The 26,060-nt window shown below is 42.9% G+C and overlaps 1 protein-coding gene across 1 annotated transcript in view; it reads left to right on the top strand.

Annotated features, from left to right (window-relative positions):
* Positions 1-26,060, top strand: part of LOC126251901 (putative sodium-coupled neutral amino acid transporter 10) — an 81,286-nt gene that overhangs the window by 19,675 nt on the left and 35,551 nt on the right. Inside the window, exons 5-8 of the mRNA XM_049952625.1 lie at positions 5,894-6,015; positions 8,631-8,779; positions 9,522-9,658; positions 10,651-10,863. Of these exons, the coding sequence (XP_049808582.1) occupies positions 5,894-6,015; positions 8,631-8,779; positions 9,522-9,658; positions 10,651-10,863 (621 nt within the window). The remainder of the gene's footprint in view (positions 1-5,893; positions 6,016-8,630; positions 8,780-9,521; positions 9,659-10,650; positions 10,864-26,060) is intronic.

Below are 26,060 nucleotides of genomic sequence, written 5' to 3' on the forward strand. Positions count from 1 at the left end.
TTACAGCTGTAGTTTCCCCTTGCTTTGAGCCATTTGCAGTACCAGCACAGCAGGGCTGTTTTGGTTGATGTTACAAGACCAGTTCAATAAGTCATACAGACCGTTGCCCCTGCAACTACTGAAAAAACTGCTACCTATCTTCAGGAACCACACGTTTGTCTGGCCTCTCAACAGATACCCCTCAGTTGTAGTTGCACCTACGGTATGGCTATCTATATCGCTGAGGCACGCAAGCTTCCCCACCAATGCCAAGGTTCATGGAGTGAGGTTGGGGGCAGTTATCCATAGAATGCTCTAATAAGATGGAGGCAGTAATCCTATGCTTTAACCAACCATGCTGTGTGCAGAGCAGCTTTATGTGTTGATAGGTGGAGAGGAAAGCAGGTTTGTATTGAAAATGACTTGGCATGTGATTTCAAGAAGACCCTTAAGTGCTGAGATGAGTCTTGGTGAGCTTTTGAATTACAGCACTGTTTACAATATTGCTGCAGAGGATTTCAGCTGTGTGAAGAAAAACCTTAATTGCTTGCCTTTTCAAAGCTGAACTTCTTGTTCTTGTTTTCTGCCGAGAATGGGGTGGAGAGAGGCAACTGTACAGGAAGTCTAGACCATTGTCCATTGCCTGTATTGTATGTCTTGTGGCAGTGTAAACTAATAGTGTGGCAAAATAGAACTATTACTTCCATTATACTGAAGCTCTTCTAGTGAATTGTTGTTGTTGTGGTCTTCAGTTCTGAGACTGGTTTGATACACAGCTCTCCATGCTACTCTATCCTGTGCAAGCTTCTTCATCTCCCAGTACTTACTGCAACCTACATCCTTCTGAATCTGTTTCGTGTATTCATCTCTTGGTCTCCCTCTACGATTTTTACCCTCCACGCTGCCCTCCAATACTAAGCTGGTGATCCCTTGATGCCTCAGAACATGTCCTACCAACCGATCCCTTCTTCTAGTTAAGTTGTGCCACAAACTTCTCTTCTCCCCAATCCTATTCAATACCTCCTCATTAGTTATGTAATCTACCCATCTAATCTCCAGCATTCTTCTGTAGCACCACATTTCGAAAGCTTCTATTCTCTTCTTGTCCAAACTAGTTATCGTCCATGTTTCACTTCCATACATGGCTACACTCCATACAAATACTTTCAGAAATGACTTCCTGACACTTAAATCAATACTGGATGTAAACAAATTCCTCTTCTTCAGAAATGCTTTCCTTGCCATTGCCAGTCTACATTTGATATCCTCTCTACTTCGACCATCATCAGTTATTTTGCTTCCCAAATAGCAAAAGTCCTTTACTACCTTAAGTGTCTCATTTCCTAATCTAATTCCCTCAGCATCAACAAAAGTAGCCTCCTATGTGTAATGGCAAATTTCTTAATTGGGTAGGCTAGCTAGAAGACTCAATAATAAGGGAAGTGGCTAAGTGGAAGTTAGGTATCGTGAGAATAGTGGTGGCATGGGGACAGGGCTTCTGGTGCGGGGGTAACACAGTAGCAGGTCTGATAATGAATTAGAAAAAAGGAGTGCGAATAAGCTACTCTGAACAGCATAGTGAACACTTTATTGTAGTCAAGATAGACATGAAGCCAACACCAACCACAGTAGTGCAAGTTTATATGCCAACCAGGTGTGTGGGTGATCAAGAAATTGAAAGAATGTGTGACGAGATGAAGGAAATTATACAGATAGTTAAGGGAGACGAAAATCTAATCATGATGGGGGACTGGAATTCGATAGTAGGAAAAGGAAGAGAAGGAAAAAATTTAGGTGAATATGGACAGGGGAAAGGAATGAAAGTGGAACCCATGGGTTAGAATTTTGCACAGAACATAATTTAATCATTGATAACACTGGGTTCAAGAATCATGTAAGAAGGTTGCACACGCGGAAGAGATCTAAAGACATTGGAAGGTTTTGGATTGATTTTACAGTGTTAAGGCAGAGATTTTGAAACCAGATTTTAAACTGTAAGACATTTCCAGGAACAGACGCAGACTCTGACCATAAATTATTGGTTTTGAAATATAAGTTAAAACTTAAGAAATTGCAGAAAGGTAGGAAATTAATGAAATCAGACCTGGATAAGTTAAAAGAACAGAGGTTATTGAGAGTTTCAGAGGGAGCACTAGGCAACATTTGACTGAAACAGAAGAAAATCTAGCAGAATATGAATGGGTAAAGTTGAGAAATGAAATATGAAGGCAGCAGTGGATCAAATGCGTAACAACACAAGACATAGTAGAAATCATCGCATAACATAGGAGATAATGAATGTATTTGATGAAAGGAGATAGTATGAAAATGTAGCAAGTGAAGCAGGTGAAGGGGAATACAGATGTCTAAAAAACGAGATCGATGAAAGAGCAAAAAGGCTAAACGGGAATCGCTAGAGGAGAATCCAAGGCTGTAAAAGTATTCATAACTAGAGTAAAGGTAGACAACGCCTATAGGAACACTTGAGAAGCCTGTGGAGAAAAGAGCAGCAGCTTAAGTAATATCAAGAGCTCAGATGGCAAACCAGTACTGAGCAAAGAAGGGAAACCTGAAATGTGGAAGGAATGTATAGAAGGGCAATATAAGGGAAATGAAGTTGAAGGCAGTATTATAGAATGGGAGAGGAAGTGGGTGAAGATGATATGGAAGATATGATACTGTGAACAGAATTTGAGAGAGCACTGAAAACTGTTGTCCCTTTGAGTTAAAAATGCCTGCAGGCTTCAGCACTGATGCCTCCCATCCTGTTTCTCAATGAATACTGTGGAGGAATTTGTTTCATATGCAATGGAGAGATCCATGTTTCCTCCTTCCCACAGAAAGTCTGCAGAGGATGAAAAGCCACCAACAGCAGCCCATGAAGGGCACCCAAAGTGTTATCTGCTAAGATGAATCACATTCCTGTCTGTATGTGAATGATCAGGGGCTCACATTCATTGTAAATCTCACCAAGCTACCTGGAGGGGGCTGCAAACAAAGAGTGGTGTCACACAGAAGTGAATGTGTTGACATGTACATTGAAACAGAACAGCTACAACATGATGCTTTGTAAAAAAGTTTTCTCATGCTTCCAGTATGAACTGTACAATGACTTGCTGAGGATTTATGTAGCCAGCTGCTGTGCTGTGCATGGAGGAAGGTACATCATACCAAGAGTAGCCACTCTCTGCTCTATCCTGTATGTAGTTTTAGCAAGGGAAAAATATCTATATACTGCATTCAGGTAATGATTACGTAGTAAGAAGGTTCCTTTGTGTGACATTTTATGCAAATAGAAAATTTGTTGCACTGTTTATCTTGTATCACTGTCACTGTTTTGTAAATTTACTCGTTTGGTTTGTGTGACAGTGTTTAAAAATTTCTGTTTAAGTTCTCTGAGCATCTCTGTTACACCTGTATATTGCTGATGTGTTTTGATCCTGAATTCGTTCATATGCTGTCATACCTGTTTGCTGCGGACTAGAAAGGCTAGAGTAGTGCTCTGTAATTTTCCTCACTAATGTCATGTATGAAGTTTTGTTTACAGATGTGGCTCGTTTTCCCAGGAGGCTTCCTTCAAATCTGTGTCTTCTGTTTGCTTTACCTACTACTGATTTTACATGTTCTTTCTGCTTCGTACCACTTCATTTAATCATTTCAAAATGTTTAAACAATATGATAGATTCCCGAAATTTACCACTAATTTAGCAGTTGGTTACTATCAAGTTTGTTCTATTGTTTATGGACCATAACTTGCATTTTTCCACATTAAAAACAGCTGCTGTTTAATATGAAGTAAAAAAGCTGTTTATGTTCTGTATAATCATCCAGTGATAACACTCTTCAGTAGAAAGCAGCATCATTACTGAAAAATCTGTGAGTACAACTGCCACTGTCTTATAAACCATGTATGTAGATTCAGTGCATTACTGGACTTTTTACACTTAAGTAGTGCTCACTTAGGTTGCTGTTGGAGATGATGCAGTGAGAAGATATAGGACTTGTATTTGATAGGATGGCAGTTAAAATCCCCATCCAGCCACTCTGATTTGGTATTCTCCAGTTTCCCTAGATTGCTTAAGGCAAATATCAAATGGTCCCGTTAAAAGTGCATGGTCAGTTTCCTTTTCTAATCCAAGCTTGTACTTGAACTCAAAAAACTCCATTGTCAACACGACGTTAAACTCCATCCTTGCTTTTTAATTCTATTTTTAGTTCCTTTGATTGTTGGCCATCTACACTGCCTGACAAAAAAGTAAAGGACCCAGAAGGGGAGGAGAAAACAAAAGGAATTTCACAGTTTAAGAGAGTATGTGACATTATTTCAGTGATTACAAAATCGGGTCAAATTAACAAAGAACTTGGCAGTATGAGCCCACTTACTAGTATGATGTTGCACCCCCTCTGGCCTGGATGCATCAACTGATTTGTTTGGGAAGCATCTCATAAAGCTGTTGTTTCCTCTTCGGAGGCAAGCTTGACCACAACTGTAACTGGATGTTGACATCCTGGATACTGACGCTGCAGCAGAGTTATGCACAAGCTGGTCCCACACATATTCTTTTGGGGACAGATATGGGGATTGTGCTGGCCATGGGATTACCTCAACATCATGCAGACAGTTCAAAAATGGCACCATGAAAGACAGCATATTAGGATGTCCATTACTTGCCATTGTACTTTCAGAGTTCCCTGTGTCACTACCCGCCATGAAGTTAAACCCAATGACTCCCCATACCATGACACCAGGAGTAAAATTGTTGTGTCCCTCCTAAATGTTGGAAGAGTGAGACATCTCCCCAGGTTGCTGCCACACCTGCTGACGATGGTCATCCAGGATAGTACAGAACTGCAATTAATTGAAAACAGTGTGACGCTATTAATAAGCAGTCTGTGCTTCCTGGTCACAGCACTGCTCCAAATGCAGCTGGCGTGTTGCAGTGTTAATGGCAGCCTATGCATCGGACAGTAATTTCTTAGTCTGACTGTTTCTTGTGTCCAACCAATGGTGCAGAATGACACAGAATGTATCAGGGAATCCAATAGCAGGTGCAGATGTGAAGTGGTTACGATGTGCTCGGTGCACAGTGTGGCAATCCTCCCTTGTGGTGGTCAGACGTGGTTGACTGGAACGTAGATGAGAAGTGTGCCTGCCCTCATGTTCCCATTAGCCACTGTTACATCCAAACACTTTCCAAATCTGAATATTGAATATTGCATGATTCAACAAGCCAGCCAAATGGAGACCCACAATGAGGCCTCTTTCAAACTTGTGTCAGTTGCTAAGAAGTGCTGTCTCACACGAGTATGTGGCATTTCCATGTCCTTCACAGTGATCACTGAATATCTGATGCTGTTCATGCCACTTATAAACCCCTCCAGGCCTGGTAACAACACTAAACACAAATAACGCTAATGAACTCTTGTGCTTGTCTGCCAGTCCTGGTGGACTGCAAATCATTTACTTACCGGCCGATGGTGCATATATGTATGAAGTTACAGTGACATCAGATAATGTCTTCTCGTTGCTTCACTTTCTCTGTCAGGCAGTGTAGCAGAAACTACTGTATTCAGTTAGTCTTAAGGTTTTTCAAGCTATTTATGTATCTACTGTCTTACTTTAGATGTTCACGTCTTTTTTATCAGCCAACAGTATGGTATTGTGTGAGATGCCTTTCGGAATTCCCTCAAGGACTGAATAAAGGTGTACACCTAAGTCTGTTGTTTGCTAGATAGGATATGTGAAAGAAGTTGTGTGAAATGAATCCTTGCTGAGTCTTTCAGAGAACCATATTTTCCTATTGGTCTGTCAAATTTGCCCTTCCATTATATTATGTATGCAATTACTGTAACTTATGCTCAGTGTTTACTACCTGTAGTTACCTATTACTTAGCCACTTAATTGTTACTATAGGTTGTTGTTGAAGCACTGCCTCACTTGTTGGCTGGAGACTGGATGGAGAAAGTCCATCTCTGGCGGCCATCTGGGATCATGCAGTGCATTCCTATATTCTCCATGGCACTGTCCTGCCAAACGTGAGTGAGTTGACTTTGTATCCATATTTAAAAATCTTGCTGTGTTCTGTTTCTTAGATCATTTGCAGTCAAACAGTTGCGCATATTGTGTTCTTATAAAAGCTTCAAAAATATTGCATGAAAAACTTGTAGAACTCTTGAAGTCCTGAATTAAATTTGATATTCCTCAATTAATATTATCTTTAGTGTTCTTTTGTTGAAAGGATGGAGTGGGGAGGTTGTGTACAGTTAAGTTTATACCTCAGCTCTGGAGCATCTTCTGGGATTCCTATCAATATAATGTGCCTACCATTGTAACAGCCACATCTGCAGTCTATTCTCACAAGGGAAACTCCCTGTTGCACCTCTATGGGATTTAGTGGCAAGAGAGCCCAGTGGACAGCCTGCCAAAAACTGAACTCAGATCAAGCATGGCAACAGGAAGAAGGTGTACTGGACTGTGAACAAAAAAGCAAAATAGAAACAGTGAACTGTCCAAGAACTACAAGTGCACTGTAGAGCAGCCTGAAACAGCAATGGCGTCTTGGTTAAGTGGTCACGGTGTTGGACTGCGAAGCGGCGAGCCATGTTCGAACCTTCCTCTTGCCAGTTCTTTCTTCTTTTTTCTCCACTGTTTGCTGTATTCAGATTTTTGGTTAGCTGTGTTCAGACCTCCCTCGTGCCATTTTTTTTATTTTTTAATTTTTTATATATATTCAGATTGGTGTCTGTGTCAAGGTGCAACATCAGTTTGCAACAGTGAGGTGTAAGGTAGGAACCTATAATGACAGTTGATTCTGCACAACTACCCTATCACAGCCGAAAGGAAGTGGATTTCAAATGGGAACCACAAACATTTGATGACGCTAGGCGACAAGCCAACCAAACCCTTCTCTGGAAAACGCATCTGGTGTGTCATACATGGCATTAGTGACAGTCCGTGTGTCGTATGATAGGAATCTCGTATCACTGCATCTAATTTGTATGACTGGTAAGTGAGTGAGATATGACTTCTTGCCCAATTTAGATGTTTGTATGAATGTGATCACGCCCACATAAGCTGGAACAAATGAATGCAACAGTTTCACAATCACACAGTTTCTGTGTCAAAACATATGTTTTTAACGTTTTTGAAGGTGCATTCCATTTTGGAAGTTTTGACTCTTGATTTCCTTTGTTGTAATGGAGTTCACACCCATGTATTTGTTTTTTTTTTTTCCCCCGTTTCTGTGACATGTCTAGGTGGTATCTCACCTGCTCTCCCTATTTATCACATTTACTTGTTATGGTAAACTATTCTTACCATATGGCTCATATATTAGTGTACAGTATAACACTGCCAAGACTACAGAAAGGGAACAAATGTTTCAGGGACCGGACAGACAGTTCGTAATGTTATGAGGAAAAAAAAATTAAAAAAATTAATGAATAAAAACCACGAGTGAGTTTTGAAAACAACTCGTCCAGTTTACAGTCCAACATCATAACCACTTAACCAAGACACAACTGATGTTCAATTTCTGTCGATATTGCACTTCTTAAGTGCACAGGGCCATCTTACCACTAAATATGAGGGGGTACAAATGGGGAGTTCCCCTTGTAAGTAAAACAGGCACCAGCTGAAATGGTTGAGGAAATAGGATCTACATTTACATCTCTGTTACATAGTTTTGCCTTATGATATGTGACAGAGACTACTTACTGTATCCTATCATTTACTTCCTCTCGTGTTATGTTCACAAATGGTCTGCATGAAGATTAACCGTCAGATAAAAATCCATGTGAACTCGGGCATCTCTGATTGCACCATCATGACCATTATGTGTCTGTAGGGGAAAGTAGCATGTTGCTTGATACTTTTTGGTGTGTACATTCTTCAGCTTTTAACAATAAATCTCTCCCTGATGCACAACACCAACCTCGTAGCATCAGTCACTAGAGTTTGATGAGCACCTTCTGCAGTGCTGAGACAGTGTAGCTGTATTTTTGTTAGTCTGTTAGCTCTAAAGGACGACACTGTCTGAAAACTTGGTGACAATTTAAATCATGGTTATGGGCGTGTCGACAGCTCGTTGCCTCAACCATATGATGAATGGTTACCATTACTCCTTCCTTTATTTTTATTCCTGTCTGATTAGTCGGCTAATTTTTAGTAATTACTTTCTAACTACTTTAACGACTCTTGCTTCATACCTTTATCTGACTTTTAAACAAGTTCTTACTCTGAACCAAAAGCTACTTCATGTTCCTGCTTTAAAGTCCAGTCTTTCATTCTTGTAGCATGGTTTGTGGGAGTTTGTTTTTAATGTTATATGTATTTCTTCCCAAGTTGTCCCCTTTCATGCAGTCAGGTATTGATTAAATAAGTGAAACAACAATAAAAATAGCAGACAAGGCAGTATTTGTATCATAATGCTGATGTGGAGATAGAATATAGGATGCACTTGTAGTGTTTCAAACTATCAATAAGTATGCTTAATTCCCCTACTTAACATAGATGAAACATTTTAAAAGCCTTAAATAACATTTTCACATGGTTTCTGCAAAATAACTTAAGTTTACCTCAGAGTTGTTTGTTTATTTTGTTATACATCACTCAACTACTCACTAAAGAAATATTTGCCTTTCACTTACAGGCAACTATTTGAAATTTATGAATCTCTTTATAATGCTTCACTGGACCGCATGAATGATGTTATAAAGGCTGCCATCAATATGTGCACCGGAGTCTACATTTGTGTTGGCTTCTTTGGATATGTTGCATTTTGTACCCAGAATTTTACAGGTGAGTTTGTGAGATTATTTTTTTTTATTTTTTTGACCATTTGTAAATTTGTGGTTCTGCTGAGTATTACAGACATTGTGAATGTTTATGATGTGGAAAGAGACAAAGCTACTCACCAAGTGGCAGCAGTTGGAAACTTACAGAAAGACATAAAGTTGCTATCTTTTGGAATCAGGAAACTATTATTTTAGCAGTAGAGAAGAAGGAGTTGGAGGGAGAAAGACTGGTGAGGCTTAAGGATATAAGAAATGTCACAGGATTAAGTCACCCATGACCCCGAGTCAGAGGAGGATTACCACAGAGGATAGGAGAGAAACATTTATTTATTGTTCCCCTTCAGCTTGTCCAGTAAGTTTAACTTGACCTACCAGCTCTTGGAAACTTTTTTTAACTTTTGCTATATACTTAAGCCTTACCAGTCTGTTTTCTTCTAACCATTTTCGTCTCTTTGGCCTGATAAAGGAGCTGCTGATCGCAAAAGCTGGAGTTTTATGCCTCTCTACATGTTTTAATCTGCTATCAGTTCATGAATAGGTTTTTCTCTATCCATATTATAAATATTTAGAACCAACAGACTGTTTACAAAGGAATTCTGTTTGTAATGTTTTCTACTCATGTGCGATTAATTTCAAAACCTTAAAACTTTTTAAAATGCCCATTTTAACTGAATGAAGGTCCTAGCTTTAATGTTATTTTTCATAAGTTATGTACATTTAAGAATTTTTTTATCCTTTTCTTACAGGTAACATACTTATGAGTTTTGCACCTACGACTTCAAGTGAGATTTTCAAATTGGGATTTGTCCTGTCAGTGGCTGTAAGCTTCCCACTTGTCATCTTTCCTTGCCGTGCCAGCCTCTACTCTTTACTGTTTCGCAGGGTTAGTATTTGTATAATTAATGTATGAAAATCAGATGTTTTTCAATACTGTGCAGTAACATTGCAGTAGCTTCTCGTAATCTGCAGTATGTTATAACCTTATAGCCTTCCTCCCTACCCCTCTTTTTTCCTCCCTCCCTCCCTTTCCGTCCCTCTCCTCCTCCCACCACTCTGTAGTCCTTTTTTCAAATTCTAAATATTGAATTGTTTTGAGAAACTTCCTGTGTAATGTATACCATCTATATGTTACTGAATGAAAGGGTATATTTAATGAAATCATCAGCACATTGTGAATATGTAATAAAAATCACACTGAAATTAATGTACATCTTATACAAGAATTGATAGTTTGCATATATATTTAGGAGGTATGGTGTAGAATATATCTATAAAATAGCCAACTATTGCTACTGATTGAAAATACACTTTAAAATGTGCCAGACATTGTCTTGTATTAGGATTTAAAGTATTGATACATGTTGAAGGAAATTTTTAAGATTTGCACAATGCATTCAGATATATGTTTTTCGTGATTTCTCTTAATCACCTCATAGGAATGTGGGATTGGTTCCCTTAAATGATTTATAGCTGATTTCCTTTCCTATCTTTATTCCACTTTGCTAGTGCTGTCATCTGTAAAAGCCATGATATCAATAGGAGTGTGAGCTCTTAACATTCCTCCCTTTGACATTCATATATCTGTTTGCAACTCACCACAGGTATACAACATTTCTTTAAATTTTTTGTTCTCATGTTTTGTAAAACATGTGTTCATTCCTCTTCTTTTCTTGTATGTGTTGTTTATTGTATTATGAAAGTTATGGAAACTATGGGGCAAGTGTATAGTTACTGTTACATCAATATTAATTGTTGATATTGGCTATTTTAAGTGTGGAGGAAACAAAGTAATGTTATTTTCACTTAATAATGCTCTTTCATGTTGTGTAATACTCTTGTAATTTCACTATTTTGTAGGCCATAGTATACCATGAGGGTGCTAGCAGTCATATTCCAGAAAATCGATTCAAATGGATCACAATTTTTCTAGTCGGTGCGTCACTTGGTGTTGGACTTCTTATCCCTAACATAGAACTTGTGTTGGGACTTGTTGGATCAACAATAGGTGTTCTCATCTGCGTGATCTTTCCTGCTGCTGCCTTCATCAGAGTTTCACCAAAGGCTTCCAGTGAAAGACTTGCAGCACAGGTATGTTAATACCAACAAAATTTGATTATGCACACAAAATGCTATTACTTACATATTACCACTTGTCTTCAGAATAATAATAATGACAGAAGTGAAGCTGTAAGGGTGGGTTGTGAGCCATGCCTGAATGGCTCAGATGTTAAAATGTTTGCCCATGAAAGCCAAAAAAATATTTCCATATAGCGCTTTACAGTATTCGGAAACCTGTAGTAACTTTCTTTCACTAAAAAGTTTCTTCTTTCTTTTTTTTTTTTCCTCATGTGATAATCATCACTGCTTTATGTCTTGTAATGATATAATGATGAATATGTCCATTATGCTATTTTCAAACAATATTATGAAAAGGAAAGTTGCCACTCACCATCTAGCGGAGATGCTGAGTCGCAGATAGGCACAACAAAAAGATTGTCATAAATAAAGCTTTCAGCCTATAAGGCCTTCATCAAAAATAGAAGACAGACAGACAGACAGACAGACAGACAGACACACACACACACACACACACACACACACACACACACACACACACACAGAAGTGCGTGTGTGCACGCACATGCACACACTCACGCATACGCAACCCACACTTTCGTAACTGCAGCCTCAGTCAACTGTAGCTGCACTGCCACTGTGTGCCAGTCTCTTGTGTGTGTGTGTGTGTGTGTGTGTGTGTGTGTGCGCGTGCGTGCACGTGTGTGTGGTCTATTTTTGACGAAGGCCTTCTCTACCCAGCAGTTCCTACCCCTGTAACCGACCCCGCTGCAAAACCTGCCCCATGCATCCCCCCACAACCACCTACTCCAGCCCCACTACTGGTAAAACATACACAATTCAAGGCAGGGCCACGTGTGAAACTACACATGTCATTTATCAACTGACATGCCTGCACTGCACAGCCTTTTACATCGGTATGACAACAACTAAACTGGCTGAGCGCACGAACGGACACAGACGAACTGTCCGCCTAGGAGATGTCCAATACCCAGTAGCGGACCATGCCCTCCAACATAATTCTAGGGACCTAGGAACCTGCTACACTGTATGTGCCATTTGGCTTCTCCCACCCAACACCAGTCCCTCTGAACTGCGGAGATGGGAACTTGCACTCCAACACATCCTTTCATCCCGCCATCCCCCTGGACTGAACCTACGTTAAACAACCTCACTCCCATTTACTCTTCAATCTTCTCCTCTTTCCCTTTTCTCTTTAGCCATTCACACATCTTTTCATCCTACATAGTTGTGTTTATCTTTATACTATATACCTCTGTACTTCTGTATGCATCCTCTTTGGTTTGAAGCTGGCACAGTACTTACAGTAGAATATCTTTGGCTTCCCTCTGACAACCATGCCTCCATCCTTGCTACCCTCCCTGTTTTCATTTCCCTGTTGCTTCATAACCTGGGTTGTGAGTAACTGAATCTACTTTCCCTTCTTCCCTTTCTTTCCCCTCTCACCTCCCTGATGAAGGAACATTTGTTCCGAAAGCTAGGAACGTAAATTTTCGGTTCTGTTTTTTGTATATCTATCGGCTGTACTGAGCTGAGGTAAGTACTGGCCAGCCCCTCTATCTCTTTGTTAGTATTTGTTTCACATCTTTATATGAGATTTTCCATTAATCATTGAGTACCATGTACCTGTGATATCAGTACTAAAGGTACCTGAAGTACTATCCTCATCTGTGGATCCTGTCTCTGCTGCAGGAAGTATAGAATCTGTCTTTATTCATCCATTTGACTGTGAGTACCATTTCAGTGGTAGGCCTAGGTGCCCTGAATAGGGTGGATTGGGAGTAGGGAGGATTCGGGGTATTATACTGATCTCCTTAACCAAGTTTGAGGTGCTCTCTTTAAGTGAAACTGAGACAGTGGGACTCACTTCACCTGTTCTGTCTGATGTCAAGAGGAGACAAACGCAAAAGGGTAAGGGTCTATTAATCATCGGCAGTTCGGACGAACAATGGTATCCCTTATGGAAATGGCAGCAAGAGACAGGAAAGGAAACTTAAGTGCACTCAGTGTGTATGCTTGGGGGCCTCATTCAACATGTTGAAAAGGCTGTTCTGGCAGCCATTGAGGGAACAGGGTGCAACCAGCTGCAGATTGTGGCACACATTGGAACAAATGATGCCTGCCGTCTGGTCTCTGAGGTCATTCTTGGGTCATTCCAGCAACTGGCGGAGAAGGTTGAGAAGCCCAACTTTCTGCATGGAGATTTAATGAAGCTCACAGTTTGCAGCATTACACCCAGAACTTGTCATGGCTTCTTGTTTCTGAGTCGAGGGGAAGGACTGAATCAGAGACTGCGAAGGTTCTGTGTCAATCTAGGCTGTGACTTCCTGGAGTTGCACCGTAGGGTTGAGAATGGTAGGGTCACCACAAATGGGTCAGGTGTGCAGTACACATCGGAGGCTGCTACTTAGGTAACTGACTGTGTGTGAGGTGCATACAAGGTTTTTTAGATTAGGGGACTCTGCATCCAATCCAGATAACAATAGTTGTAGGAAACACAGAAATATCAGTGTAAAATAGAAAGAAATGCTTCCAAGAGGTGAGAGTATTAAACCCTTATTGGTTAACTGCCAAAGCATTTGCAATGAAGTACCAGAGTTCAAAATGCTCCAGAAATGCAGTGAAGCTCACATAACCCAAAGCACAGGAAGCTTGTTGAAACCTGACATTGATAGCAGTGAGATTTTTGGGGAAAATTTAACTATATTGAAAGGATATGCTAATAGGAAACAGAGGTGGTGTATTTGTTTCAGTAGACGAGACACTCAAATCCGATGAGAAAGAAATTGAAGCTGCAAGTGAGATTGTTTGGGCAATACCCAGTATCAGGTGTGACATAAAATAATAACTGGAGCCTTCTATCGCCCATCAGACTCTTCTCCTGATGTGACCAAAAAGAAAACCTCAGTTCACTCCTTATAAGTTTCCCAATCATACTGTAATCATTGGTGGAGACTTAAATCATCCAGAAATCAATTGTGGAAATTGAAGTTCTATTAGCGGTGGGCAGTCAATATGTAAAGACTGTTAGTGGCACCAAAGTTGGTGTCTAATCCCTAGGAAATGGCAGGAACTGAAATTGAGGGTAGCAAAGCAAAAGCTGAAATGCTTAAACCTATTTTAAAATAATCCCTACTAGGGAAAATTTAGGAGAACTGTCCCAATTTAATCCTTGTACCACTGGAAACATGAGTGAAATAAGTGTTGGTGTAGTTGAAGCTCCAGCACCCCATGCAGGGTGTGTACGGGAACAAGGAAAAAAAATCCCCGATTTTTCCCGGATATCCCATTTAAAAAATATGCTTTTTCCCAGGTGAAAATACACTTTTTCTGTGATGAGTGACAGTAGGTTTTCCATAGATTTTCCCTCGGAATGGTAAAACTTATCAATCCTTTGAATGGTTAACATTTTATACACTCGTGTAGAACTTCCCGGAAAAAAAGAGAAAAGACAGGGGAGAGAAGTTTTGGAAAGACTTTTAATGAAAAAAAAAGAAGAGAAGTTTTGGAAAGACCTTTGATTTGCAGCAACATATATGCTGCATATTTTCGTATTACGAAAGCATAAATTCGAATTGCACCAAACACAGCGCGTTAGTTTTCGGAGCATTGAAACCATGATTGCGATGTCCTTTTGTAATTCAATCGTATCTCATGCCATGTGATCTCGCCAACCTATGACAGCAGATATTCAGAACATAGAACATGTGTTATAGTCAGCCAATAGCAAGATCACTGGTTATGTAGCATGAACACACAAAGAGGAAAAGTTAACGGTTTACATTAATATACGTAGTATAGCTACAAGAAAAGCTAAGCTTTCACATATAATATTGGTCTCTAAGATTAACAAGTTGCAATGGAAGCTAAGCTTTCACTTGTAATATTGATCTTTTTTTGTGTCTGGTCTTCTGGGCTCGAAATTCTTGTAAGTGGCTGGTCCTCAAAGTGTTCAGTTTTAAACGCTCTGTGATTTAGAAATTCATCCTACTTTCCCACACGTAACGTAATTCATATTTCGTGAAAAGAAATTTATTTTGAAAGTAATGCTTTTTGAACCACCATTCACAATACTATCTGGAGATGGTTAGAAATAGGTTTGATTTAGTAGTTGCCATAAAGCGCCAGAAAACGGGCATTATTGTACGTGTGCAGCTGTAGTGGTGTAGGAAACCCACATTTTCATATGTATAAAGCACTAAGAGAGCTTACATTACACCATAAAAGAAACAGGGCATCAGAGGATACTCCGTAGAGCATTGGAATTTCTTAAACCATACTAAAATGCATAATTCGACTTGAAGTGCACATCGGTTTTTTCCAGATTCACAATGAAGTAGGTCTCATCTGATATCAAGCTGTTCAGTGTGATTTTTTGGATGTAAATTTTCTTGGAGTACCAGTACTGTACGATCTCATTTTTGGTTCTTTATTATGGCATAATGCCATATATGGCATAATGCAACTCAGGCAACTCTGCGCATGCGCGAATCTGACAGCTAGGGCGCACGAGAAAAATTTTTCTCGTTTGCATCTGGCTGCTTGCTGCTACTGCCGATACAGCTAACAGCCACACTTCACGTAGTGGGAAGTGGGAGAAGGTACTGCTCATACACGAGTCAGTTGCGCATGTGCATGAGCCCGCTGGCAACTGACCAAACGAACCTAATGTGAACAGTTGTGATGTCACGCTCATAGCAAGCAGTTTATTGTCTTCACCCTACAGCCTTTGACATATTTTTGCTATTTGCAGACGCTTGTGCGTGCACGGTAATGGTGCATTTCCTTTGCTGATAAAGTTTTTTTTTTTTTTTTTTTTTTTTTTTTTCCTCTCGTTTATATTTTATTGGTGCATTATCATTCTCCAGTAGCAGGATATAGTAACATTCTTTGCTAGAGAATCAGTTCTTACCAGTCAAAATTACAAAAATTTAACTGAAAGCTAAAACAATGAAAAATTCTCGGAATTCCGAAAAATTCCTGGGTTTTTCCCGGTTTTCTCCCGAATGAAAAAAATTCCAGTTTTTTCCCGGATTTCCTGCTTGTCCTGGGTCGTATACACCCTGCAATGGAATCCCTGTCATATTCTACACTGAATTTGTGGCTGTGTTAGCCCCTATTCAAACTATAATCTGTCACAGATCCCTCGAACAAGAAACCTTGTCCAGTAGTTGGAAGAAAGCACAGATCACACTCATTTGCAAGAAGAGTAACAGAAGTGACCCACAAAACTACTGTCCAGTATCCTTGACATCGATTTGTTGTAGAATCTTAGAAAAAATTCTGAGCTTAAACATAATGAGGCATCTCGAACAGAATGACCTTCTCCATGACAACTAACATGAATTCCAAAAACATCTGTGTAAAATCCAGCTCACACTTTCCTCGCATTATGTACTGAAAGTTTTGGATCGAGGCAGTCATATAGATGCAGTAGCTATTTATTTTTGAAAAGCATTTGACTCAGTACCACACCTACGCTTATTGTTAAAAGTGTAAGGGGCATTCAGAAAGAAATGAGCCGGACTCTGGAATGTGCAAACCGATGACAGGAGGGTAATATCATGGCTTGTGTAATGAGGTGTGGTTCTGACTAGAGCGTGGAAGTTCACAGCTCGTCACCAGAGGGCACGTGTGCATGTCACGTGACTATACAGAGCTAGCAACAACGTGCATCAATCGTCCAACGCTGCCAGTTGCATTGCGAACAGTGGCACGGAGGCGTCAACAGAAGAGCAAAGAGGTGTTGTTCGTTTTCTGACACCGGAAGGAGTAGGAAGAACAGACATTCATTGACAAATGTTACAAGAGTACAGTGAACACTGCATGTCCCTTGCAAGGGTCAAGGCGTGGCACAAGTGCTTCAGGGAAGGATGGGTGTCATTAGTCGATGATGCACGGTCTGGAGCACCACACTTCCTTACCGATGACATTTGACCTCCATCTCTCAAAATTTTTCCGAAGAGCGAGCCGATTGGGGAAGGGCGCTTTACTTGGTGCATTGTGTCCATCTTGCGATCAGACCTTTCGCCAGCTTATTCATCGTTGCATTGCAGTCCTGCCCACTCTCCATCTCTTGGGCATGACTACGTTCCTGTGTGCAGATTACACCTTGCACTGTGCGGTGCCTCTTTCTGCACTGACGGCGACCATGGACCACATGTTACCTAACATCCAGCACGGTAGCCAGTCCGTTGTGGTGGGGCCGCCATGTACCCTGTTGGTTGTAGCCCCCTGACAACACAGGGATCGCTCTACTGATGCCTGCGCCGTTAACTCCCCACGTATGCCAAGGAGTAGATGCCTATCCTCCTGGGGTATCGGGACTCCCGGCAACGGCAATCCTGCCAAGTGGCTCTTGCTGCGGCTGGGTGGCGCCTGTGGTGAGGGCCCTTGGTCGGAGTAGGTGGCATCAGGGCGGATGACCTGCAATGAAGCGTGGTACATCGTCTCTCGCTGGTGGCCAGCCGCCAGCAGTCTCTAAGCGTTCTCGGGCTCAGTTTAATGCTCAGAAGTACGATCCAAAAACGTTCCCCTCCCTGGCCACACCGTGGGAGGAACGTAACTCTCAGGATGGCAGTAGCAGTTATTCGCCCCGATTCTTAGTTTCGGCCATATGTCTTCCCGCTGCACTTCCAGCCTCACATGTCGAGATTGCGGACGCCCACCACATCCCAATACTCCATGTGCCCCGCCTCCCATCTGTGTCAACTGCAGGGAGCACCATTCACCTTGCTTGCCAGACTGCAGAATCTTCCAGAAAGAGCGTAAAATCATGGAATATAAGATCCTGGAGCGACTGACCTATACTGAGGCCAAAAGGAAATACGACCGACTCCATCCTGTGAGAATGACATCTTCCTACGCCGCTGCTACAACACCTGTGCTAGCCCCATCAGTTTCTCGAATTCCGGCCGGATCGACGAGTAGTACAATTCCTCCTGCCCCCTCGCCAGTGGGGGGCTCTACCCACCGGGTTGCTCCTGCGCCACCTACCTCAGAAGCAACACCATCCCACCCATTGGGGACGTCTGTCCCTGCTTCTAAGCCAGAGAAGTGTCCAACTTCTTCGGCTTCTCACGCTCGCAAGTGTTCCCTTGGGTACCTCCCTTCCCAGGTTTCCACCAGCGGGAAGGCTGACGACCGACAGTGGCGTAAGTGCCCACAATCAGCTGGTCGTAGGACTTCGCAATCCTCCTCCGTCCCGGAGACTGAATCGGTGAAGCCCTCCCAGCCAATGAAACCCAAGGAGCAGTGTGAGAAGCCCAAGAAGAAGAGCTCTAAGTCCAATTAACTCGCAGTGGCAGCCACCCCACCGCAACCTTCCAGCTCTGTGTCTGAGGACGAGGTGGAGATTCTGGCGTCTGCTGAGGACCTCGATCTTGCCAGTCCCTCAGACAACATGGATAGCACTAGCACAGGTGCTCAATCGGAGGCAGCAGGTGGCCCAGTGGCGTAATCTGCCTTCCCAGTCCCGTCACGCCTTTCTCAGACATGGACAATATCATCCTCCAGTGGAACTGCAGCGGTTTCTTCCACCATCTAGCTGAGCTCCGACAACTTATCAGCCTTCACCCTATCTTCTGCATTGCTCTTCAGGAAACTTGGTTTCCAGCAATGCGAACCCCCGACCTCCGTGGCTATCGGGGTTATTATAAGAACCGGGCAGCTTATGAAAGGGTGACTGTTGGCTTCTGCATCTATGTCCTTGACTCTCTTCACAGCGAGTCTGTCCCTCTACACACACCTATAGAGGCTGTCGCAGTTCAGGTGTGGACGCCACAGGCTGTTACTGTCTGCAGTCTTTACCTTCCACCGGATGGTGATGTTGCGCAGCATGTCCTGGCTGCACTGATAGCCCAATTGCCGCCACCTTTCTTGTTACTGGGCGACTTCAACGCCCATAACCCTCTGTGGGGTGGGTCAGTGGCTACAGGTCGAGGCGCCACCATTGAGCATTTATTGGCACAGCTCGATCTTTCGATTTTAAATGATGGTGCCTTCACACACTTCAGTGTGGCGCATGGTACGTACTCCGCTATCGACCTTTCGATCTGCAGCCCTAGCCTCTTACCATCTGTCCAATGGAGAGTGTATGACGACCTGTGTGGTAGTGACCACTTTCCGATCTTTCTGTCACTGCCACAGCGTCACTCTTTTGGGCGTCCTAGCAGATGGGCTATGAATAAGGCTGACTGGGACCTGTTCTCCTCCACTGCCGCAGCTGAGCCCCTCTCTAATGATGATATTGATGCGGTAGTTCAATCAGTCACCACCAGCAACGTTACTGCCGCAGAATCCATTCCGTGTTCTTCTGGGTCCCCTCGGCGGCGGACTGTGGCTCGGTGGTCGCCTGAGATCGCTGAAGCAATTAAAGATCGCCGGCGGGTGCTCCAGCGTCACAAGCGACATCCCTCCATAGAACACCTTATCGCATTCAAACGGCTGCGTGCGCGAGCCCGCCTCCTTATCCGCCAACGCAAGCAGGAGTGCTGGGAGCGGTATGTGTCCACCATTGGCCTCCATGTCACTCCATCACAGGTCTGGGCCAAGATTAGACGCATCTATGGCTATCGGACCCCTGTCAGCGTCCCTGCGCTCTCACTGAATGGAGCAGTTTGTACTGCCTCCGACATCATTGCAAACCGCTTGGCAGAGCATTTTGCTCTGAGTTCCGCAAAGAGTGGATGGAACGTCGGAGCCTTTCGTTTCGCACCCACCATCCAGAATCGTACAATGTTCCATTCAGTGAGTGGGAATTTCGCAGTGCCCTAGCCGCTTGCCCTGATACCGCTCCTGGGCCAGATCGCATCCACTGTCAGATGCTGAAACGTCTTTCAGTGGACTGCCAGCGACGGCTCCTCGACCTTTACAACCGTCTCTGGGTCGAGGGTGAGTTTCCGTCGCAATGGCAGGAAAGTATTGTTATCCCCATTCTGAAACCTGGCAAGAACCCTATGGAGGTGGACAGCTACTGTCCCATTAGGCTCACCAACGTTCTTTGCAAGTTGCTTGAATGGATGGTGAGCCGGCACTTGAATTGGGTACTGGAGTCTCGGGGCCTTCTGGCTCCGTCCCAGGGTGGGTTCCGTAAAGGCTGCTCCGCCGCCGACAATCTGGTGAGCCTGGAGTCGGCCATCCGTACTGTCTTTGCCCGCCGTCAGCACCTGGACGCTGTCTTTTTCGACATGCGGAAGGCGTACGATACGACATGACGTCATCACATCATTTCTACGCTTCATGGATGGGGTCTTCGGGGCCCTCTGCTGATTTTTATCCGAAATTTTCTGTCGTATCGTACCTTCCGTGTGCAAGTCGCGGCCTCCCATAGTTCCTCCCGAGTTCAGGAGAACGGTGTGCCACAGGGATCTGTTTTAAGTGTCTGCCTGATTTTAATAGCCATTAACGGGCTCGTTGCGGCGGTGGGCACGTCTGTCTCAGCGTCCTTGTATGCTGACGACTTCTGCCTTTACTATAGCTCTATTGGCATTGCAGCTGCTGAACGTCAGCTACAGGGCGCTATCCGTAAGGCGCAGTCTTGGGCTGTAGCTCATGGGTTCCAGTTTTTGGCAGCCAAGACCTGCGTTATGCATTTCTGCCAGCGACGCACTGTCCACCCGGAGCTGCGGCTTTATCTTGACGGCGAACTTCTTGCAGTGGTGGAGTCACATAGGTTTTTGGGGGTGGTTTTTGATGCCCGGTTGACTTGGCTGCCTCATATTCGGCAGCTTAAACAGATGTGTTGGCGGCATCTAAATGCTTTGCGATGCTTGAGCCACGCCTGCTGGGGCGCCGACCGATCTACCCTGTTACGGCTCTACCAGGTGTTAATCCAGTCCCGTCAGGATTATGGGAGCCTGGCTTATGGCTCAGCATCCCCATCTGCGTTGCGGGTGCTGGACGCAATCCTCCACAGCGGGATACGCCTTGCCACTGGTGCTTTCCGGACCAGACCAGTGGACAGCATACTTGTGGAGGCGGGTGTCCCACCACTGCGGTTGCGGCGCCAACATTTACTGACCGCTTATGCTGCCCATGTTTTCAGCTTGCCCGGGCATCCTAACTATCGTCTACTATTCCCAAAGTCGCACGTCCATCTTCCAGAACGTCGGCCCAGGGCGGGATGTACGATCACGGTCCGCGTCCGAGAGCTTCTCTCCGGGCTTGGGGCTTTACCTCTTCCGCCTCCTTTCCGGGCACCTCTGCGTACATCTCCATGGTGTGTGCCGCGCCCTCGCCTTCAGCTGGAATTGGCACAGGGCCCGAAGGTCTCAGTCCCTCCGGAGGCCTTCCGCCGCCGCTTTCTTTCCATCCTCGCACCGTATCAGGGGTCTGGCATTGTTTACACTGACAGCTTGATGGTTACTGGTCGTGTCGGTTATGCGCTAACTCTAGGGGACCATTCCGAACAACGTTCATTGCCGGCTGGCTGCAGCGTTTACACTGCTGAGCTGGTCGCCATCTTTTGTACCCTAGAGTATATCCGCTCCTGCTCAGGTGAGTCCTTTGTGATCTGTAGCGATTCCCTGAGCGGCTTACGAGCTCTCGACCAGTGTTTCCCTCGTTCTCGTCCGGTTATGGCTATCCAGGAGCCCCTGCATACTCTTGCCTGTTGCGGCCACTCTGTGGTCTTTGTGTGGACCCCAGGCCATGTTGGGATACCCGGCAATGAAAATGTTGACCGCCTGGCGAAAGAAGCCACCAGTAAACCATCTCTGGACATTGGCCTCCCAGAGACTGATTTGCGAGCAGTCCTCCGCCGAAAAGTTTTAGCGCTTTGAGACGCTGAATGGCGCTATCGGACCACGCCCAATAAACTCTGTGCCATAAAGGAGACGACGACTGTGTGGCGGTCATCCATGCGAGCCAACTGCAGGTTCTCTGGTCAGCCAACCACCGTCATACTCTGTGTGATTTTATTTCGTTTTGTTTGTTCTTTGTCTGAGTTTTTCTTGTCCTGTGTCGTCTGTTGTCTCTCTTCTCCGTTTTTTACTCTGTGTGGGTGTTTTTAAGTTTTGGAACAAGGGACCGATGACCGTTGCAGTCTGGTCCCTTGAATCCCACAAACCAACCAACCAACTCATTACCCAGGACTGTCGAGTGACAGTGAAAACCATAGCCACTGTGGTTGGATTGAGCATCGGAAGTGTTCACACAATAATGAAGGAACGACTGCACATGTGCAAAGTGTGTGCCCAATGGGTGCCCCACAATCCTCAACCACACCAGGAAGCATATTGAACAGCCCACTGTCTTGCTCATATGCAGCGCTATGCTCAAGAAGGGCTAGCTGGAGATGAGTCATGGTGTCATCACTTCGAACCAGAATCAAAACGACAAAGTCTCCAGTGGAAGCATCCAGGGTCACCACCAACAACAAAAGCCAAGGCCATCCACACAACTGCAGGAAAGGTTATGCTGATGTTCTTCTTTGACCAAGTTGGCCCCCTTGTGATTCTCTTACTGCAGCTCAGGACAACAGTGAATGCCCAGTGTTACTTGCAAACCTAGACCACCCTTCACCAAGCGATCAAATCAAAACAACTGGGCAATCTCACCTGTGGGGTCATGCTGCTCCATGACTATGCAAAGCCTCGTACGGCCAACACAGTCGTGGCACTCCTGCAGAAATTCAAATTGGAGGTTCTCAGCCACCCTCAGTACAGTCCGGACCTCTCTCCCTGTGATTATGTCATTTTTAGTTCCCTTAAAAAGGCTTTGAGGGGTAAATGATTCACCTCGGATTACTACATCCAGCTGTACGTGCAGAACTGGTTAACATTGCAGCCCAGGGAATTTTATGAGACAACCATTCACCACCTTGTGTCACAGTGGGACAATTGTCTCAACAGCCAGTGTCAATACTTCTAACATACAGGTACTGGTTTCTGTAATTATGCCTCTGGCTCGTTTCTTTTTGAACGGCCCTTATACAATCATATTGTGTATCAAGTGAAATTTGTGACTGGATTGACAGGTGTGTATGCTCCGGAAAATCTGGGAGAAAACCTAGGAACCTTTTCATTCAGGACAATTTTTCATTGTTTCAGTTAAATTTTTTTAATGTTGACTGGTAAAAACTGATATTTTAACAAAGAATTTTATACAAGCCCACTACTGCAGAATAATATTGTCACAATAAAACATAAACAAAAGAAAAACACCAAAATAAAACTTAAATTGCAAAGAAAGTGTGTCATTTACAACAACAAAACACAGTGCACACTCAAGCATCTGCCTACAGCCAAATGTGTCAGAGGCTTTACGATGAAAACTATGCAGTGCTTCGTAACAACAAACTGTTTTCGATGAGTGTGATGTCACAGCTGTTTACATTAGTTTCGTTTGATCAGTTGCCAGTGGGCTCACAGAAAGCGCAGAGCTGAAGTCACGTGTGAGCAGTGCCTTGTCCCTCTTCTGGCTACTTGAAATGTGGCTGTTAACTACAGAGGACTAAAATATGTTGTTAGTTTGGGCACTCAACCTAATCATCGTGCAGAACAATGAAGTTAGTTTTGTTGGCTTGCTGAAGAAACGTGGTTTTTATTAATCTTTTCTGCACAGACAGTCAATTTATTTGAAATGAAGTGTTTCATTCCACCTACTGGCATGTTTCAACTGTTGGTAGAATTTCAAGTGCACATTTTCATCTTGTGGCATACTGCCATAATAGGAAACTAAGCCTGAGATAATACAGTACTGGTATTCCAAGAAAACGTTTTGTTTTAAATATATTGACAGAATTTTACAAATCTACCTTTCATGAAACACAATGTTTTTTGATCACAAGACATAATTCAAAACTTGTCTGCTATCTCCTGTAGGCTTGACGTTATTTCTGAATTTGTGTTGTTTAGTCTTAAATTTACAGAGTGTCATTCTTCGTTAAATTATAGACTGGCTGCACACTGTGTTGTATCATTGTAACTCCCCACAAGGCTTTATATTTACCCTGGATTAGAATATAAACTGCCAGTTATACAGTTTCTTGGCTTCACAGAAACCTTGTTGATTTTTTATACCATTTGAAAAAGTCGTGAAAAACTTGCATTTGTTAATGCCCTTAGTTCTGGCATATACGAACAACAGTTTTATTTTTTTTTTTTTTTGCAAGAAATTTGTATTCGTGCTTACTAGCTTTTTGCAGTGCTGTGTGGATGTAAACCTGATAGGAAATGTTAGAAAACAGTACTGCAGAGCATGAATGAAAAAAGATTTATATTAAAGCCACCACAAGGGAAAATATTAAGGTACCTTGAGGTGTATAGTCTAGTTTCGAAATGAATATTATTCAAGGACTGCTTTCTTATTTTGCATTCTTTATCCATACAGGATATGATAAAATAATTGCCCTAAGTGCACTAACTCTGTAAATCCCCTCCAAACAACATGCTGCAGTGCTGCACATGGTCACGTGATGCCCCACTACACACAAAGTTCCAAACGAAAATGCGACGAAAGGCATATGAACAGAGAAAACACCAAGCACGGGCTTCCTGTATTACCATAGTTATGCTTGCACAGTAACGCCTGTTTTCTGTCACTCTGATAACTGTTCAAATGGACTTGTTTCTAACAGTATTGCAAATGATGGTTTGAGAAGTGTTACTTTCAAAGTAAATTTCCTTTTACACAAGGTGAGTTACATTATGTGTGAGAAGGTCCGATGATTTTCTTAAATAACAGATTGTTTGCTTCACATTCAAAACTTAACGCTTTGAGGCTCAGCCACTTAGAAAAATTTTGGGCCCAGAAGACCAGCCATTTCTGTCATTATGTAAAATTTTACTAGCATATTTATGTTTGATATATCCTAAAGGGTAACATATGTAAAGAGGACCAATATTATTTGTGAAATTTTAGCTTTGCTTGTAGCCATACTATTTGCATATTAATTTAAACCATTAACTTTTCCTATTTGTTTGTTCACACTACTTAACAGTGATATCTGCTGTCATTGGCTGGGGAGACCTCATGACACGAGCTACGATTAATTGTCAATATCAGTGAAATTCTGCAATAGCCGTGTAACTGAGATGTTGTTTTATTTTATTTTGACAACTACCAGTTTCGGCATTCCACTATGCGATCTTCAGGCCCCATATGCATCTCTCAAAATAAACGATAGTGTTGTACAGTGCCATATGTCACTGGATGTTGAGAATTCAGTTTCACAAGTGCTTCATTCGAAGACTTGCTATCAAGCCTTCATAATCTTGGATGCCAGTGGATTCAAATGATGTTTTGTGGAGTATTATTTTTGCAAAAGGTATTCTGAAAGGGAAAAATCCAGTGGGTCTAAAAAAAAAAACCTTCTTGTAGGGCTGTCAACTTGACTTATTTCAGGTGCTCAGTTAGGCTAAATGGGGTAATGCAGCATTGTGTGTGAAGTCCACATACATATTGTCTTGTCTGCTGCCAATAGGCTGAATTCAGTGTTTCTGCTATACGCATGTAATTCTCAACATTAATTTTCTAACATGGAATATACAGATCTAGGAAAGGAACATCGCAAATACCAAACCACACACTCGGACACTATGAGGCTTATTTTTCTCAATTGTAAATACACTATTTGTCTATTAATGACAATTATAAACAGTTGGCAGTCTAAAGAGTCTGGAAGACACCCCTATCTGACCATAACATTATAGTCTCCTCCTAGCATTGATTCAGTGACATCCGTTCTATGTCACAGTCCCTTGATGACAGTTCTCTGTGATAACTAATTCGTCTTGTTCACTGTCCGGTGTGCAGAACAGTAAGTGAAATGTCTGACCTGGTAGTCTAGTGATGAGGTGCTTGTCTGCAAACCGAGAGGTCATGAGATTGAATCCTGATCAGACAACATATTTTTTGGTCTGTGTTTTAACGTAACCTTCACTTCTCCATGATGTGAAGAGTCTCCAGAAATGACTTATGGTTCGAATTCCATGTTGAACCGTAGATCCTCTTTTCCTGGTTGGATAACCGGAATAGATTAAGGACATGCAAGTCACCGAAGTGGCGTCCAATAGAAAGATTTGCTCCAGGCCATAGAGCCACACCAAATCATTATTATTAGTGTCCACACAGGGGCCTAGGTTTGATTCCCGGCAGGGGACTGGGTGTTGTGTGTCCTTCATCACCATTTCATCGTCATTGACCTGCAAGTTGCCGAAGTGGCGTCAACTAAAAAAAAGGACTTG

Source organism: Schistocerca nitens, chromosome 4, assembly GCF_023898315.1.
Source record: "Schistocerca nitens isolate TAMUIC-IGC-003100 chromosome 4, iqSchNite1.1, whole genome shotgun sequence".
Lineage (NCBI taxonomy): Eukaryota > Metazoa > Arthropoda > Insecta > Orthoptera > Acrididae > Schistocerca > Schistocerca nitens.